Consider the following 16,228-nt stretch of genomic DNA (forward strand, 5'->3'; position numbering starts at 1 on the left):
AATTCTGAATACTTCAATGCTTTAAATTTCCCCTCGAGTGTAATGGAACACACCTCGATCACTTTCTTGAACTTGTGTTATTATGTAAAATAATATGTGTGTTATGATTGTGTTTATAATTTGTTTGGTTGTTTTGTTGTTCCGCGAGCATTGCCACTTTCATTTCACTGCGCGTCTCGTATGTGTATGTGACAAATAAACTTGACTTGACTTGACTTGTATATTAATTAGGCTGTGATATTCCTCCATGGTATCTGCCCACTTATTTGCCTTGAACTTTAATTGTGCAACACTGCACATGGTGCATGTCCTACAGTTTCTGGCATTTGCCTCTGGTCAGGTTGAAGATAATTGAAGATCAAAATGTTACAGTCTGTTTTTAAAAATGAATATTGTATGAGACTTAAGACGTCCAATCTTAAAATTTTAGGACGTGGAATATTTCATTTTGAGTGAGGAGCTTATGTGAAAAGTACTTTACAGCCCCATTTGAAGCATAAGAATGACTTCTACATAAACTTTCTGAAGCAGATTTGCTTTAATTGGTATTTTGTGTACCATAGACTCACTGTCTTATTTTTTTTTTACCCCCAAAGGTGGATGGAGGAATTGAGTGCCTTTTAGAAATTCGCTCAATAGTCTCGGAGTCTGATGTGTCGTCCTTTGAAATTCAGCACAGTGGTTTTGTAAAACAACTGCTGTTGTATTTGACGTCAAAAAGTGATAAAGACCTTGTGAACCGAAATGTCAGATTGAGAAGGTTTCTTCACGTTTTCTACGGTTGTCCTGTGAGTAACTTCTGTTTGCAGCTGCATTTTGATATTTTCCCTCGTGATTATGTCTTGCAAATTTAGTAGCTAATTGCATCTGGTTTAGTTCAGATCCTCAAACTGATGGTACAATCAAAAACTCTTAAATGTCGCTTTGTGTTATTTATTTTTAAGTTTCAGTGGTTATAATTCTTTGTGGAAATATCTTTTTGCTCGTATTAACCAGAAATTTTTGTAGGTGTTTATCAAAAGTTAGGAATAGTTTTGCTTATAGCGCCCAAATATTTATCAGTGAGTGGGAAACAATTGGTCTCATCAAAATTAAGGTAACTGGGCATGGTTAGTTAGTAAATATGGGTGACCTTTATTTGGATTGTCCATGGAATTGATGAAGAAATGTGTACACGGGTCTAGTTGAAATATAGTCTGCCTGGTATTTTATCATGTGTCTCAAAGATACAAAAAAATCATTTTTCTTTCACCCACAAGGGGTCCAATCTGCCTGAGAAGATAATGGAGTCACCTACTCCCGGGTCATTTCAAAATCTAGCAGAGCACTTGAATCACAAAGACATGCGAGGCTACAGACAAAATGTTGGTAGCATAGAGGGATTAGGGATTAGTGTAGATGGCAAGTGGTAGTTAGCGTGGACATGGTGGGCCAAAGGGCCTGTTTCTGTGCTATATCATTCTGTGACTCTAAATGTGTGAGATGCGATATTGGTACGAAACTAGCTAAATTTGTTTTAAGTTTAGAGAAACAGTATGGAAAGGGGTCCTTCAGCCCACTGTGTCTGCGCCGACCAGCGATTCCCGCATACTAACGCTATCCTACACCCACTAGGGACAATTTACAATTATTACAATTAACAAGCCAATTAACCTACAAACCTGTACATCTTTGGAGTGTGGGAGGAAACTGGCGATCCTGGAGAAAACCCACGTAGGTCACGGGGAGAACGTTCAAACACCATACAGACAGCACCTACCTGTAGTCGGGATCAAACCCGGGTGGGTCTCTGGCGCTGTAAGGCAGCAGCTCCACCTCTGTGCCACTGCTGCTCTGTGCTAATAGGCACGATGCTTTATTACTTTTGTTACTGAGGCAAATGTTGTTGGACGTAAATTACTTTTGCATGCTAACAGTTGTATGGGAAATTTCAATATTACCATTTGTATTTTGAACAACCACTTTCAAACCTCTAAATATATAGATGCAAAAGCATTGCGTTAATAATCATATCGTCAACATGCAATATATCAAACCTGTGACGTTACCAATGCAGAAAATATATCAACCTTTGATCATCTTAAAAAGGATTTATCTGGTTGCTAATTATTCCTTCTATAACAAGTCTATTTATAATAGAACGCGTTCAGTCACAGTCTGGTTATACGGATAAATTGTTTACATAATTGGATTGAAAGCGGTCTTCCCAAGACGCAGCTGTGAAACAGTTCTGCCTCAATGTTGTAAATGTTGGCTATGTCACTAGAATGCTTCATGCAGTGATACATTTAGTCAATGAAGAGGTATTAAAACATGTGGGGGAGGGGAGATTGCAAATAATCAAGCATAGTGAACTTTGAGGAATGTAATGCATTTTATCAACCTTTGCAGCCTCCAGGAGACGAACCTCTTGATCGACTTGAACCTCTTGGAAACGGGCCTTTGCTTGCATTGGTGCACAAAATGAACAATTGTCTGAGTCAGATGGAGCAATTTCCAGTGAAGGTGCATGATTTCCCGAGTGGAAATGGAACAGGAAGCAGGTATGAATTGTGTATTAACATGGTTTTGAATGGAAGTATCAAACCTTTAATGGTATGTTAAAACTGCAATGATTAGTCCGTTCCATTGCTGCCTACACCAACCGCCAGACAGTCCAAAAGAAAGCCAGCCATTGAGAAACATTTACTACCCATGAGCTAAATACCCACTGATTGAAGTAACTTGATCTAATGATTCAGATGTCAGACTGATCTTTAATTATCCCTTTAGTTCAGAACTATGGCATGGAAGTAGGACCTTGGGCCCACCAATCCTCGTACGCTAGCACTATCCAACACACTATGAACAATTTACATCGAGGCCAATTAACCTACAAACCTCTAGGTCTTTGGAATGTGCAAGGAAATCAGAGCACCCAGAGAAAACACGCGCAGTTACGGGGAGAACGTACAAACTCCGTACTGACAACACCTGTAGTCAGGATCGTACCCAGGTCGCAAGAGATGTAAAGGGCCTGTCCCACACGCAATTTTTTTCGGCCACTTGCTGGAGTGCAAGTCGCAGCAGGTCGCCGAATATTTTCAACATGTTCAAAATCCAGCGGTGACCAGAAAAAAGTATGACTCTTTGAGCGACTACTCACGACCATACAGGCGACACCCCGCGACAAGTCGCTGAAAAAAATGCGTAAGTGGGACAGGCCCTTAAGGCAGCAACTCTACCGCTGCACACTGTGCTGCCCCCTTGATTTAACTAAATAATTGAAGTTGTATGATTGAACGTATGGGTTTTGCTGAGGCATAAGGCAGATCTGGGTCTTCCGTTGTCATTTACACACTTGAAAATGAATTTAAAAATAAACTCCATACTGCTTACAAGTACTTGTCGGCCATGCAAGACTAGCAAGAAAGGCATCGCCTTCTCATGTAAGCCCAGGTTTAAATGGCATGGTATCTTGAAATAGGAGAGAGCCATTGGTTCCACATCTGATCTCGGGGCAATAAGTACTACTATCATTTTCATGTACTCCTGCAATATATTCTCTCTCACGGGCCTATCAACACTTTTTGATTTGTTTTGACATTTAAATAATAATATACAGTAGTCAACTAATTACCAGAAAATTAAAATGGAACCAGAAGAAACATGTACATATGTAAATTCTACAGTGCTCAAAAATTAGCTATTAATTGTAATCTGTATGTTTGGTTGTGGCACTGCTGCCACTTTAACTACCAGCTGTCTCCCTGGGTTAAAATTAGCCTTTAATTGGAATGTCCCAGCGTGGCAGACAATCAGAATCAGAAAACATTGTGATGGTTTATAAAAAGTTTTTAATTGCGGACTTAATTTCCTTGAACTGCTGATGTGCAATCTTCCTCGCCCTCTCCTTTCGCAGTGTTAGACTTGCATATTAATTTTTGAATAGGGAATCATTTGTTTTAAATTGACTGTTTAGGTAAAATTGTCCCTTTTCCTTGACATTGCTTTTCACTTACTGTCTTTTTTATTCATCAGGGGCTCCCAGGCTCTGAAATTCTTCAACACGCATCAGTTGAAATGCCAGCTGCAGAGACATCCGGACAGTACCAATGTCAAGCAATGGAAGGGTGGTCCAGTGAAGATTGATCCATTGGCTTTAGTACAGGCTATTGAGCGTTATCTTGTTGTCAGAGGTGGTGGCTGCTTTATTTCAGTATTAAGCAGTAACATTTTTCTCTCCTTTATGTTATGATGCAGGGAAATAATATTTGTTTTATGGTGGGGTAAAAATCCAATTGTGCAATTTTTCTCAAGACCAAATCTATGTCTAATCTACACCTGCCCGGGTCCTCCATTTAACAGTGGCTTATCTGTTCAGAACAAGTTGATTTTATTTAATTGAACCAATTTTAATGTTTTAAATTGTTTTCTAGTCTTCTAATGCCTCATTTACTTGCTATCTTTATTGGTATTACGTAATGTTGTACAAATATTACGGGTGGAGAAGACTGGGACTGTAAGCTAAATGGATCAAGTCACAGCTGCAGGTCGCACATGTGAGCTTGGATCACAGACTCTGCAATATACTGGGCCTTGCTCATAGCTGGGAGTCAGCTTCAAGGGAAGTTTGCATCTTGGCCCTGATAGGCAAGACCAGTAGCCAGTGATTGATAATCTTGGGGGTTGCACCTCAACTCAATATCCATGTTATTAATTTTGAGGAAGGACAAGATTTTCTTTGTAAAAATTAGTCTTGCCCCTACTTCTCCATTTTGTGCATGACTTGACCTTGTTAAAAAAAAGTTAACAATTTAAGAGTTCTTGGTATTTATATAGTGCCCTTTAATTGCAAATAGCAACAACAAAAAGCAAAACAGGAATTGAGAGTATCTGTTCAACTTTTAACAGGCATTTTTTGACAAACCTCAGTTTTTTTTCCAGATAGGGCTTATACCGTCAATGTTATTACAAATAACATTGACGGAATTCAATGGTGTTAAAAGCTACCTATGGAATTGCCTTTGAATGTTATGGGATATGAAATTAGGGTCAGGACAGCAAGCTCTGTTATAAATCGTTAGCATGTTCAGCAGAAATGGCAGATTTTGTGTCATACTAAAACTCAAAGTGAACAAGTACCTCCAAACCTGAAAACTGTTAAGATGCATATCTTGAAGGTGGTGTCAAATGTTATTGTTGACATAAAATACAATTAATTCTCCAGAAAGCTGAAGAAATATTGAAAGGTTTTGTAGGGAAACTGCAGGGAGCAATTTTCTTCGACATGAAGTTGAAAATAATAGTAGTTATTGCCATTTGTTTCGAAATTCAAGGCTCTTGTGATGTTAATGGCATACAAAGAAAAAGTAGTTTTTATTATATTCCTGTTTATAAAACCAAGTTGAATCACAAAAGCTATCTAAAATCGTAAGACTTGCATTACTTGGTTCCACAGTACATGGTCACTATTGAGTAAAATTAATTTGTTCTGCCTAGTGTTAGGAAATATAAAGACTTGAATTCTTAGTGATTTACATGGCATTCATTCATTGAGTTATGGATGTTTAATTTTTGAATAAAAATCCCCTTGCTATTTTGAGATGCGAGGTTCAGTTGATGGATGAAACCTAGATGAATGAAGGCATAGGGTCAGTAAATGTTTAGAACAAGAGATAGACACAAAGTGCTGGAGTAACTCAGTGCATGTCAGGCAGCATCTCGAGAAAAAAGATGGGTTGGGACTGTAGGCAAAATATGAGGTGCTGTTCCCCCAATTTGCATGTGGCCTCACTAACTGAGTGGTCTGAACATTAAATGTTCTAATTTTAATAACTTCATCTTGCATTCCCCTCCCCACTCCCTTCCTCTGCCCTAGTTGTTTTACCAGTTCCACAGTTCTCCACATGTTCCTCTTGGGATTACACCTTCCCGAGCTACCAGACACCACCCTCCCTGAGATCATGTGTGGCTGGCCTTGATTGGTCCTGGTCTTATCTCACCTCCAGCTCTTCATCTTCTCTTGTCTCTTCCCCCCCCCCCCCCCCCCCCCCCCCCCCCCCCCACTCAAGAAGGGTCGGAAACATCACCCATCCTTTTTCTCCAGTGGAAGAATACGTGAAGAGGATGAAGATAGTGATGATGATGGCTCAGATGATGAAATTGATGAATCATTGGTAAGTGTTCCTGCTAGTATTCTTCCGATGTAAAAGGGGAGAAATAATCAAGTCAAGTTGAGAGTTGTGTTTTATTGTCACATGTCCCAGACCAAGCAATGAAATTATAACTTACAGCGATACTCTATGCTAAGCATCTATCTGGAATTTACAATACCCTTGACTAGTGAATAGTTCTGGAATAATTGAACAAGCGTCTGCCAACTAGGAAGTTTTGCTCTTCTGTCACTAGTTAATAAAGTGTTTCCTTGCCTCTCTCACTTGGCCTAGTCATGTCCCCTTGTCCTGGATACACCCAACAAGAGGAGGACGTTTAAAATAAATAAATACATATTCATTGCATCTTGCACCACAGGTATAAGCTCTTCAGCCCACCATGACGATTGGATACCTTTTGATACTACTCTAAACGTAATCCTGTGCCCTCTGGTAGTAGACACCCATGTCAAGGAGGAAAGTTAACCACTATTTACTCCTTCCTTTTTCTAATATTGTTGACTTGAGTGAGATTTCCCTTTCCTCCCCAACTTCCTCCATCCAAAATAAATCACATCCAGCCTTTCCAGTCTCTTAGTTAAAGTCTCCATCCCCGGCAACATATTAGTGTCCTCAAAATGCTGTAGTAACTCAATGGGACAGGCAGCATCTCTGGAGACAAGGAATGAGTTACTTCAGCATTTTGTGTCTACCTTCGATTTAAACCAGCATCTGCAGTTCTTTCCTACAAATATTTTATGATGTTGGACCATAACTTGCTGTTTCATAATTCCTTTTTACTACCTCACCAATGAATGCTACCTTATGCATTTCTTTTGTTGCCTTCATGGATCCCTGGATGTGTGCAACAAGCCCCCCCCCCCCCCCCCCCCCCCCCCCAGTTGAGCCCTATTGCAATTAAAATCTGGGCTCCCATTATCTATCCCAAAAACATGCAGCTCAATATACAGGATTCTTTAATCCAATTGCATGGAAGATTTTCTCGTGGTTAGTAGCAGCTGGGATTGGGATCTTGTGCATAGTAATTTCTAAACCATTAGAATTTCACATGTACAATATCCTCATCCCAGTTACAACTAATTTCAGCACTCATCTGAATGCCCAATGCTAAACAGATTATTTTTTCAAAACTTTTATCTAATTACATTTCGAACTCGACCAAATGTTGCGTGCAAGGATTTTTATTGTTAAGACCACTTGAAATAGCAACTAATAAGGAATTATATACTAAAATATTGCCCTTTTTCTCCTAGGCTGCCCAGTTCTTGAATTCGGGGAGTGTAAGGCACAGACTGCAGTTTTACATAGGAGATCATTTGTTGCCTTATAACATGACTGTTTACCAAGCTGTCAGGCAGTTCAGTGTGCAAGCTGATGAGGAAAGAGAATCTACTGATGACGAGAGTAATCCATTAGGACGGGCAGGAATATGGACGAAAACCCACACGATATGGTATGTAGTAGATGCACTCATTGTACGCAATGCGGTTCGTTACAATAATCTGCACTGCCTATGGCCTTTGAGTCTGAAGGTTCTTGACCCGCAGCATCAACTATCCATGTATTTCAGGAATACTGCTTGACCCACTAAGTTACTCCAGCACTCGTGTGCCCTTTTTTATTGCGATTCTGTACTGTCTAACTTATGTTGAAAACATAGACAAGTAGGGGGAGGTGGGGAGGGCAAAGGAAGTAGGAGAGTGGAGATTAGTAAATCTGGATGATACAAACATTGCTGATGTCTGAGTGGGGTGAATCCTTGATTGTCGTAGCTGATTACTGGAGCAACGATCATTAATGAAGGATATAATTAATTCTGTGAGATGCAGAGTAGTGCGGCAATGACTTGGTGTATTATGATTCCAGCAAAATAGATTTGTTAGGTTGCACAAAGTTCTGCAGATAGTAAGTTAGGCAGTTTCTGCACAGAGAAAGCTTTGCCTTAACAGATACTGTGACCTGAGTATTCGAGCATTTTCCGTTGCTTCAGTTTCATTGCCTGTAATATTTTTTTGGGTAGTGTATTACATGTTCATCCATATTTGAATAGCTTGTAGGCACAAAACTGCATATGCTGGTTTGCAAGAAAAGTGCTGGAGTTACTCAGCTGGGCAGGCAACATCTCTGGAGGACATGGATAAATAGTCCTGACCCGAATTACTCCAGCACTTTGTCTATCTTCAATGAAATATAATAACCTTGTTCATTATAATCTGATGCTGCTTGTCATCCATACTGAATTTGGTCATCCAATAAACTTAAATGAATTATTAAGTCTCACGCAGGCTCGTGTATTTTGTCTAGTGTAGGACCACTGTTCTCATGACATTCACCTGTGCTGCTTTAATTGCCATAAATGGTGGTCCAAATTCTCTGAAATGGCTGAAAGTATTGTTCAATTTCATAAATAGGTACAAACCTGTTAGAGAAGAGGAAGAAGGAAATAAGGATACAGTTGGTGGGAAGCGAGGAAGAGCTCAGTCTGCACCTACAAAAACCTCGCCCAGAAACGCAAGGAAACATGACGAGCTGTGGCATGGTGAGCATTTGGGACATAATTTCAAAATGGCATGAATCTTGAGCATCTAAGCATTTGATGTACTTCTCAATTAACCTATGTTTTGCTGTGGTGAAGAATTTATTTAGGTTCATCATTGATTTAAATGCACCTTTTGCGTTTTGTGTAAATTCAAAAGAAAAGGCGCTTTAAGTAATGAATAAAAATACAGTTCAGCAGAACATGTTGGCCTAAGCCCTTGGTTTAAAATTGGACCTCCTGCTATCTAGTTTGATGTCTTCCACCAGTTTATGCTGTGTGGGCAATGTGCCCCATTAACCAGGTTCTGATTTTTTTTTTTTTTTCCCCCCTTTAAGAACTAAATATTTTGCTGTAATTATCCAATATTTTCGTATTTCATTCTAGAATAGCACATTTCCTCCCATCAGTTACATCAAAATGAAAATGAAATGTCTTCCTCTTTCAAGGAACAACTGGAGATAGTGAGCACTATAGTAGGGTGAAAGTAGCCTTCACTGTCTTTGCATTTCTTCAAACTTCAGAAAAAACATTTAGCAAGACGCCCAAGGATTAATAATTTGAACATTTTCCTTCTGTTACATAAATAGAAGCATGTTTACAGTTCTGTAATTGTATGCAATGAGATATTCAGTGAGAAAAATGTCTTCATTTATGTCCAGGTTTAAGTTAAATGATGTAACTTTTTTTACACCTAGATGGTGTGTGTCCTGCAGTGGGAAATCCTTTGGAAACCTACATGATTTCAATTCCTCCAGATGGTATAACATTTGAAGACCCATCACTGGATGTAATTTTGCTTCTGAGAGTCCTTCACGCTATCAGTAGATACTGGTATTACTTGTATAATGTGAGTACCACATAGTATCAATCAACATGGATGGCAGGAGTGAGCTATATTTAAGAGGAGCTATATTTAAGAGGGAGTTAGATGTTGCCCTTGTGGCTAAGGGGATCAGAGGGTATGGAGAGAAGGCAGGTACGGGATACTGAGTTGGATGATCAGCCATGATCATATTGAATGGCGGTGCAGGCTCGAAGGGCCGAATGGCCTACTCCTGCACCTAATTTCTATGTTTCTATGATTGGAGTAAAAATCTACTTACATTTGCGAGTTTGAATGTTCACTTACTCTGAAATTAGCATTAGTTTTCCTTGTACATTAGTTGTTATAAAAAATAGTTACTGAAAACTCAGCAAGTTGATTCACATCTGTGGAGAGAAACAGAAATGTTCTAATCATTACTTCATCCAGACTCAATAATATTTCACCTTGTGAGGAATGTAGTTATACTGCTTTTGTTTTAGTTAAATGGTCTTATCCAGAGCCATAAAATGTCTAGAGCCAAGCAAATAACGGAGCACATCCAGACCTCTGTGCTGAATGGTGTGATCATTCACAAAGGCTGTTTCAAGTTTGAGTAGACTGCTCAAAACAATGATTCAAAAATGTATGTTATAAATTATGCACTAAATGCAGGACACTGGGAAACAAGAGAAAAAATTGCTGGAGGCCTGGTTGAGATAAGAATCATCATTAGACAGGGGTGAGATGCTGGCGGAATGGAGGGTGGTTCATGTTGTGCTTCTATTAAAGGAGAAGCCTGGGAGCTATAGACCCAGTGAACCTAACATCTATGCGAAGCAAGTTACTTGAGCATTTTGAAGGATAGGATGTATATGGATTTGACTAGATGGACTGATTAGGGAAAGCTGGCATGATTTTGTACATGGGAGATTGTGTCTTATGAATCTGAGTCTTTTGAAGTAACAAAAGTATGAGGGCAAAGCTGTAGTTGTCGTCTTTATGGCAAGGCATTTGATAAGGTGCCTCAGAGATCAGTACTGGGCCCATTGCTGTTTGTGGTTTATATCAATAATTGGCTGATAATGTGCAGGGCATGATTAGTAAGTGTGCTGATGACTAAAGAAGGGTGGTATCATAGGAGTGAAGGTACACAAATGCGGGAGAAATTCAACGGGTGCAGCAGCATCTATGGAGCGATGGAAATTAGCAACGTTTCGGACCAAAACCCTTCTTCAGACTGATGGGGGGTGAGGGCGGGGAGAGGAAATGAAAAAGGAGGAGGAGCCCGAAGGCCGAGGGGTGGTATAGGAGTGAAGATGGTTATCAAAAACTACAGTGGGATCTTGGCCTGCTGAGCATGTGGGCTAATGAATGGTTAAGAATTTAATGCTGATTAGTGAGTTGTTGCATTTTGGGGAGTCAAACCAGGGCAGGACCTACTCAGTGAATGGGTGGCCTCCGGAGAATGTTGTGGAGCAGGAGTGCAGGTTCCTTGAAAGTGATGTCACAAGCAGATGGGTTGGTCAAGAAGGCCTTCATTAGTCAGAATATTGAGTATAGAAGTTGGCACGTAATGTTACAGCTTTACAAGATGTTGGTGAGGCCAGATCTGGAGTATTGTGGTCAGTTTTGGCGACGCTGCTATAGGAAAGACGTTGTTCAACTGGAAAGAGTGCAGGGAAGGTTTGCAAGGGTGTTGCCGGATCTTGAGGGCGTGACCAACATGGAGAGTTTGGGCAGGCTAGGACTTTATCCTTTGGCGTGCAGGACAACGAGGGATTATCTTATAGAGATCATGAGAGGAATAAATAGGTTAGAGGCACAGTCTTACCCAGAGTATAGGTATCAAGCACCTGTTCTTCACCCCCCCCCCCCCCCCCCCCCGCTGGAACATGGATAGAGTTCTCTTGTTCCTCACCTTTCACCCCACCAGCCTCCGCATCCAACGCATCATTCACTGGCATTTGCAAATGTGATTTTCCCTCTAGTCGCATCTTCCCATCACCATTCCATTCCACCTTTCGCTGAGACCACTCCCTCTGCAACTCCTCTGTTCACACATCCCAACAAACCATCCCCTCCCCAGGCACATTTACTAGCAACCGCAGGAGATATACCACCAGTCCCTGTACCTCCTCCCTCTCCTCCATCCAGGGACTGCAGCAGTCCTACCAGGTGAGGGACCGATTAATGTGCACCACCTCTAACCGTACCTACTGCATCTAATGTTCCCAATGCGGCAACTTTGTTGAACACGTGATCTTAAAGAGGTGTCGAAAATCATGAAAGGAATAGATTGAGTAAAAGCATAGTCTTTTTCTCCCAGAATATGGGAATTGTGAACCAGAGGCCATAGCTTTAAAGTGAAAGGGGAAAGATTTAACAAAAACCTGAGGGGTATATGCAACAGGCTGCCAGAGAAGGTAGTTGAGGCCTGTACTATAACAACAGTTAAAAGACATTTGGACAGGTACATAGATGGGAAAGGTTTTGAAAGGTATGGGCAAAACGCAGCCAGGTGGGACTAGTGTCAATTTGCATATTGGTCAGCATGGGCAAGTTGGTTCGCAGGGCATATTATCGTGCTCGTAAGATTCTATGAGTCCAATTGGTAAATCATCTTGCTCCTTGCAGCTCAAACGTAAATTGATGATATAAACTAGACATTTAATTAAATACATTTGGATTTCATTTGTCAAAATGTCTTCTCAAATACGTTTCTTACAGAATGCAGTTTGTAAAGAGATTATTCCCACGAACGAATTGATCAATAGCAAATTGACAGCAAAGGCTAACCGCCAGCTTCAAGATCCTTTGGTTATTATGACAGGAAACATACCAACATGGTTGACAGAGTTGGGAAGGACCTGGTATGATATGAAATTGCTGCTTTTTCTTCTGACTACATAAGATTAATTATATTCATTGTGCAAGGAGGTTTTTTTTTCTAGTTAAAATAATCTAATCTATACCCATGCCATATTTTTGTGTTGGAAAATTATATAACATTAAAAATGTTCAATGTACCAAACAAAATTATTGAGAAAAAAAAAATAGCATACCCTGGACAGCATTTTTTGATTAAAAACAAATAGTATCTGCCTGATTATATTACCCTGAAGCTCCTTTTTTCATCCCTACCTGATTTAAAATGTCGGTGTTTGGGTGTCCTTGTTTATCAAACTGGCTAAGAGTGATTTTCTCCAAAGATAAGTTGAAATTGATGTGTTGGTTACCTGAAGTTACACATGGGGAATTCTGTGCGAAGTTCATTAATTTTGGACTTTCATAATGGCGATTTTCCGGAATACTCCTTGAAACCGCTTTGCATTTGACTTTGCGGGGGGGGGTGCAGAGAATCACAGATCCCTTTCATTGCATATATCATGGGTGACTAATGCAGTCCACGGATAATTGAAGGACTTCACGGTACATGTAGGGCACCAATTTCCAATGAAATATATGGCTAGATTGATATATTGGATTCCTAAATCAGTTACCAACTTGTTGACATTTTTATTTTAAGAAAACAAATAATCTACTAAAATAGTGTTCAACTTTTCAAAGTTGTAGTTAATGTCTTAAATATAAGCATCTTGTGGTAATAAAGATGAAGCATGGATTTATTGTAATTATTCTGTAAGTGCCTAAATGGGTTACCAATCAATTTTGTTTTCTCCTTCAAGCCCATTCTTTTTCCCATTTGACACTCGGCAAATGCTGTTTTATGTGACTGCATTTGATCGTGATCGAGCCATGCAGAGATTACTGGACACTAATCCAGAAATCAACCAGTCAGATTCCCAGGATAGCAGGGTTGCTCCTCGTTTGGATAGGAAAAAGGTGAGTATTTTACATGTTACTAACTGTAATGTGGGTACGTATCATCTAATTTCCTGTTGTGATCAAGATATTGGCAATGTTGCTGTAGTTTTCAACAGTAGTCTGAGAAAATGTAAATATTGCTGTTGTAGAACTGAAAAACTATACAGGCTAACCCAACACCGAAGACTGTTTCACTGATCTATGGAAGTGCCAAAAGATCAGAAACTTAGTTGGAAGCAAAACAATGTTAAGGCTAACTGGGAACTAATGACTGTTTTTCTGCTGTGTCAGGGGAGGGAAAATGGCACAATGACATCTGGGCGAGAATATTAATGAACATTCTACACACATTTTGCAAAAGAATATGTGTAAGAAATGTAATTTCTACATTTCATAACATTTTGCCTTTCATTAAGGCATTTAGGCAACTACTGTAAGGTGAATTGTAGGCGTTTGGTAAAGTAGTAAGCACCAAATACAGATCTCATTAAACCCTTGAGATATTTATGGCAATACTAATTAACACTATTTCACCATATTGGCACACACTCTGAAAGAAACATCTTATTATTGTTTTGTGGCTCTTTTGTATTGCATTGTTGTTGGTGATGCTGCCTTAATTGTTGTCCCACCGTGATGAATTTATCAAAACTTCACGCTTTACTTGAAAGGCATTTGAGTGGCACCATCTAACCTATCTAGGATTATGGTTGCCTGGTTGGCTAGACGAGTTGACTTCAAATCCAAACATATTTTTTAAGTCAATTTGAACTTTTTGGTTAGCTTTAAAAACAAAAAAAACAATTTAAAATTGGCTCTAATGAGTTGTCCTCAATTTAGTGGGGCATCTGTAGTGATTCTTAGTCTTAATAGCCATGCATTGAACTCTACATATAAAGACCTGGTTCAGGATAAGGATGGCCTCAGCTGCAATATGTCCATTAAGTCCATTCAAGCATTGAGCTGCGTTGATGGGGGGTGGAAATTATGGAGATACTCCTGGAGTTGGTGTGTACTCCAGCCAACTATCCAAGCCTTGAAAGTTAAGAGCAATTTAATGTGGGATAACCTTTTGGAAATGGGTTTATGCAGGTTATTCTGTTCCAACTGTTTTATTTTGTTTCCCCCACGTAGCGCACAGTGAACCGGGAAGAGCTATTGAAACAAGCAGAATCGGTGATGCAGGATTTGGGGAGCTCCAGGGCAATGCTGGAGATACAGTATGAAAATGAAGTAAGCACAATGTTTCCTGTTTCAAATGTAATTTCCCTTTCAGAATTTGCTGTGGTCATATACTTGAATCATGTCGACAGCTGGGATGAGCTTCACATAAAACTAACCATTTAATGCTTTCTAGGTTGGCACAGGTCTGGGTCCGACATTGGAATTCTATGCACTTGTATCTCAGGAACTGCAGAGAGCTGATCTCGGTCTGTGGCGGGGGGATGAAGTTTCACTGTCGCACCCTAAAGGTACATGTAAATCTCAACTTTTATTTTCATATGTATGTGATGATGTTTTAAAAATGTAACTCAGTCATATTTTAATGCATAAATTATTGAAACTTCACATTTATTAATGAACTCAATGAAGTGTTGTATATATTGTCCAGATAAAATGACAATGTTCAATGTAACGGAAGCATAATCACCAACATTTGTATTTGGTTTCCATGTCAGTGAACAATAATATTAGTTTTCATATTCCTTGCATCAATTGCAGACTAGCTTTTTACAGATAATGCAGCAGGCTAACCAGGCCTCTCTGCTTTTTGAAGCTCCCCAATCACTGTTTAGTATTTTTATTATTTTTCCCGGAAAATACTCTTTTTTAAATCTTTTGTCTACTCAACATTTATATCCCCATGTTACAGAACCTTTTTTTCAGCTTTTGGATGATGTAGCCAGCTGATATGATGTAGTTCTGCAAATGAAAAGACCTAATGAATGGGGACTTTTAGCTAGGACGTTCTCTAATCTTTACTTCTTTAGTGAATCCTTGTGGCTCCCTTTGAATTTCTTTCAAGAATTTGTTGCACTGTTACAAACAAATAATTTAAATATTTTGAAAAAAGACAAATGACTTGTGCGTTAACTAACTTAATTGTGTCTCTAGGCATCCAAGAAGGGACCAAATATGTCCATAATCCCCGTGGCCTCTTCCCTGTTCCTTTTGGAAGAAACACAAAACCAGCATATGTCGCCAAAGTAAAAATGAAGTTGCGATTTCTTGGCAAGTTCTTGGCCAAAGCAATCATGGATTTTCGACTGGTATGCTTCTTTTGTTACCTTCACATGATTCATCTGCCAAAAATTGATGTTTAGTTTTAATATGTTAATATCAGTGAAAATGTCCTAATTTATGTTCCATCTGAAGACTTGTTGAATAATTGGGCAAGATAATTAGATTCTAATTATGGCATAAATAATGAATGACCTGAAACCTTTCAGTAACAACGTCCAAACTGAGATTTCAATGTTAGTCCAAGTGAATTCAGATGCAACAGAAATCCAGTAAGAAGATTTTAAGACATTGGAAATGTTGCTTTAATGATTGCCAGCCAAGAACTACCTTAAATTAATGAATGGACTAAAAGGAATATAATTTGAATCCCTACTGAAGATATATAACACTATATAAACTTCAGTCTTTAGCTCAAATAAAGGTCGATCCATAACATCTATATCAACCACTTTTCTCTAAATTAGTGGGTCTCCAATGAAATCTGCGCAGACCCTAGTATTTGAATGTAGATACATTTTTGGAAATGTATCTCCAGTCACAATTCCTTGGTATGCAAATGCTTGCTCAATACAGATGAATCCACTTGAACTATACAAACTGCTTATTTTTCAAAAATCTGCTCCAAACTTAAGAACAAAGCTGTATTAATTGCATTGTATG

General features: G+C 39.3%; 1 protein-coding gene across 1 annotated transcript in view; it reads left to right on the forward strand.

The window, feature by feature from the left end:
- trip12 (thyroid hormone receptor interactor 12) overlaps positions 1 to 16,228 on the forward strand; it is a 118,546-nt gene that overhangs the window by 86,072 nt on the left and 16,246 nt on the right. Inside the window, exons 26-37 of the mRNA XM_055646499.1 lie at positions 597 to 788; positions 2,392 to 2,543; positions 4,021 to 4,236; positions 6,089 to 6,158; positions 7,409 to 7,608; positions 8,567 to 8,694; positions 9,390 to 9,541; positions 12,227 to 12,369; positions 13,186 to 13,342; positions 14,459 to 14,557; positions 14,682 to 14,796; positions 15,440 to 15,594. Of these exons, the coding sequence (XP_055502474.1) occupies positions 597 to 788; positions 2,392 to 2,543; positions 4,021 to 4,236; positions 6,089 to 6,158; positions 7,409 to 7,608; positions 8,567 to 8,694; positions 9,390 to 9,541; positions 12,227 to 12,369; positions 13,186 to 13,342; positions 14,459 to 14,557; positions 14,682 to 14,796; positions 15,440 to 15,594 (1,779 nt within the window). The remainder of the gene's footprint in view (positions 1 to 596; positions 789 to 2,391; positions 2,544 to 4,020; positions 4,237 to 6,088; positions 6,159 to 7,408; positions 7,609 to 8,566; positions 8,695 to 9,389; positions 9,542 to 12,226; positions 12,370 to 13,185; positions 13,343 to 14,458; positions 14,558 to 14,681; positions 14,797 to 15,439; positions 15,595 to 16,228) is intronic.

The sequence above is a fragment of the Leucoraja erinacea genome, chromosome 14 (genome assembly GCF_028641065.1).
Source record: "Leucoraja erinacea ecotype New England chromosome 14, Leri_hhj_1, whole genome shotgun sequence".
Lineage (NCBI taxonomy): Eukaryota > Metazoa > Chordata > Chondrichthyes > Rajiformes > Rajidae > Leucoraja > Leucoraja erinaceus.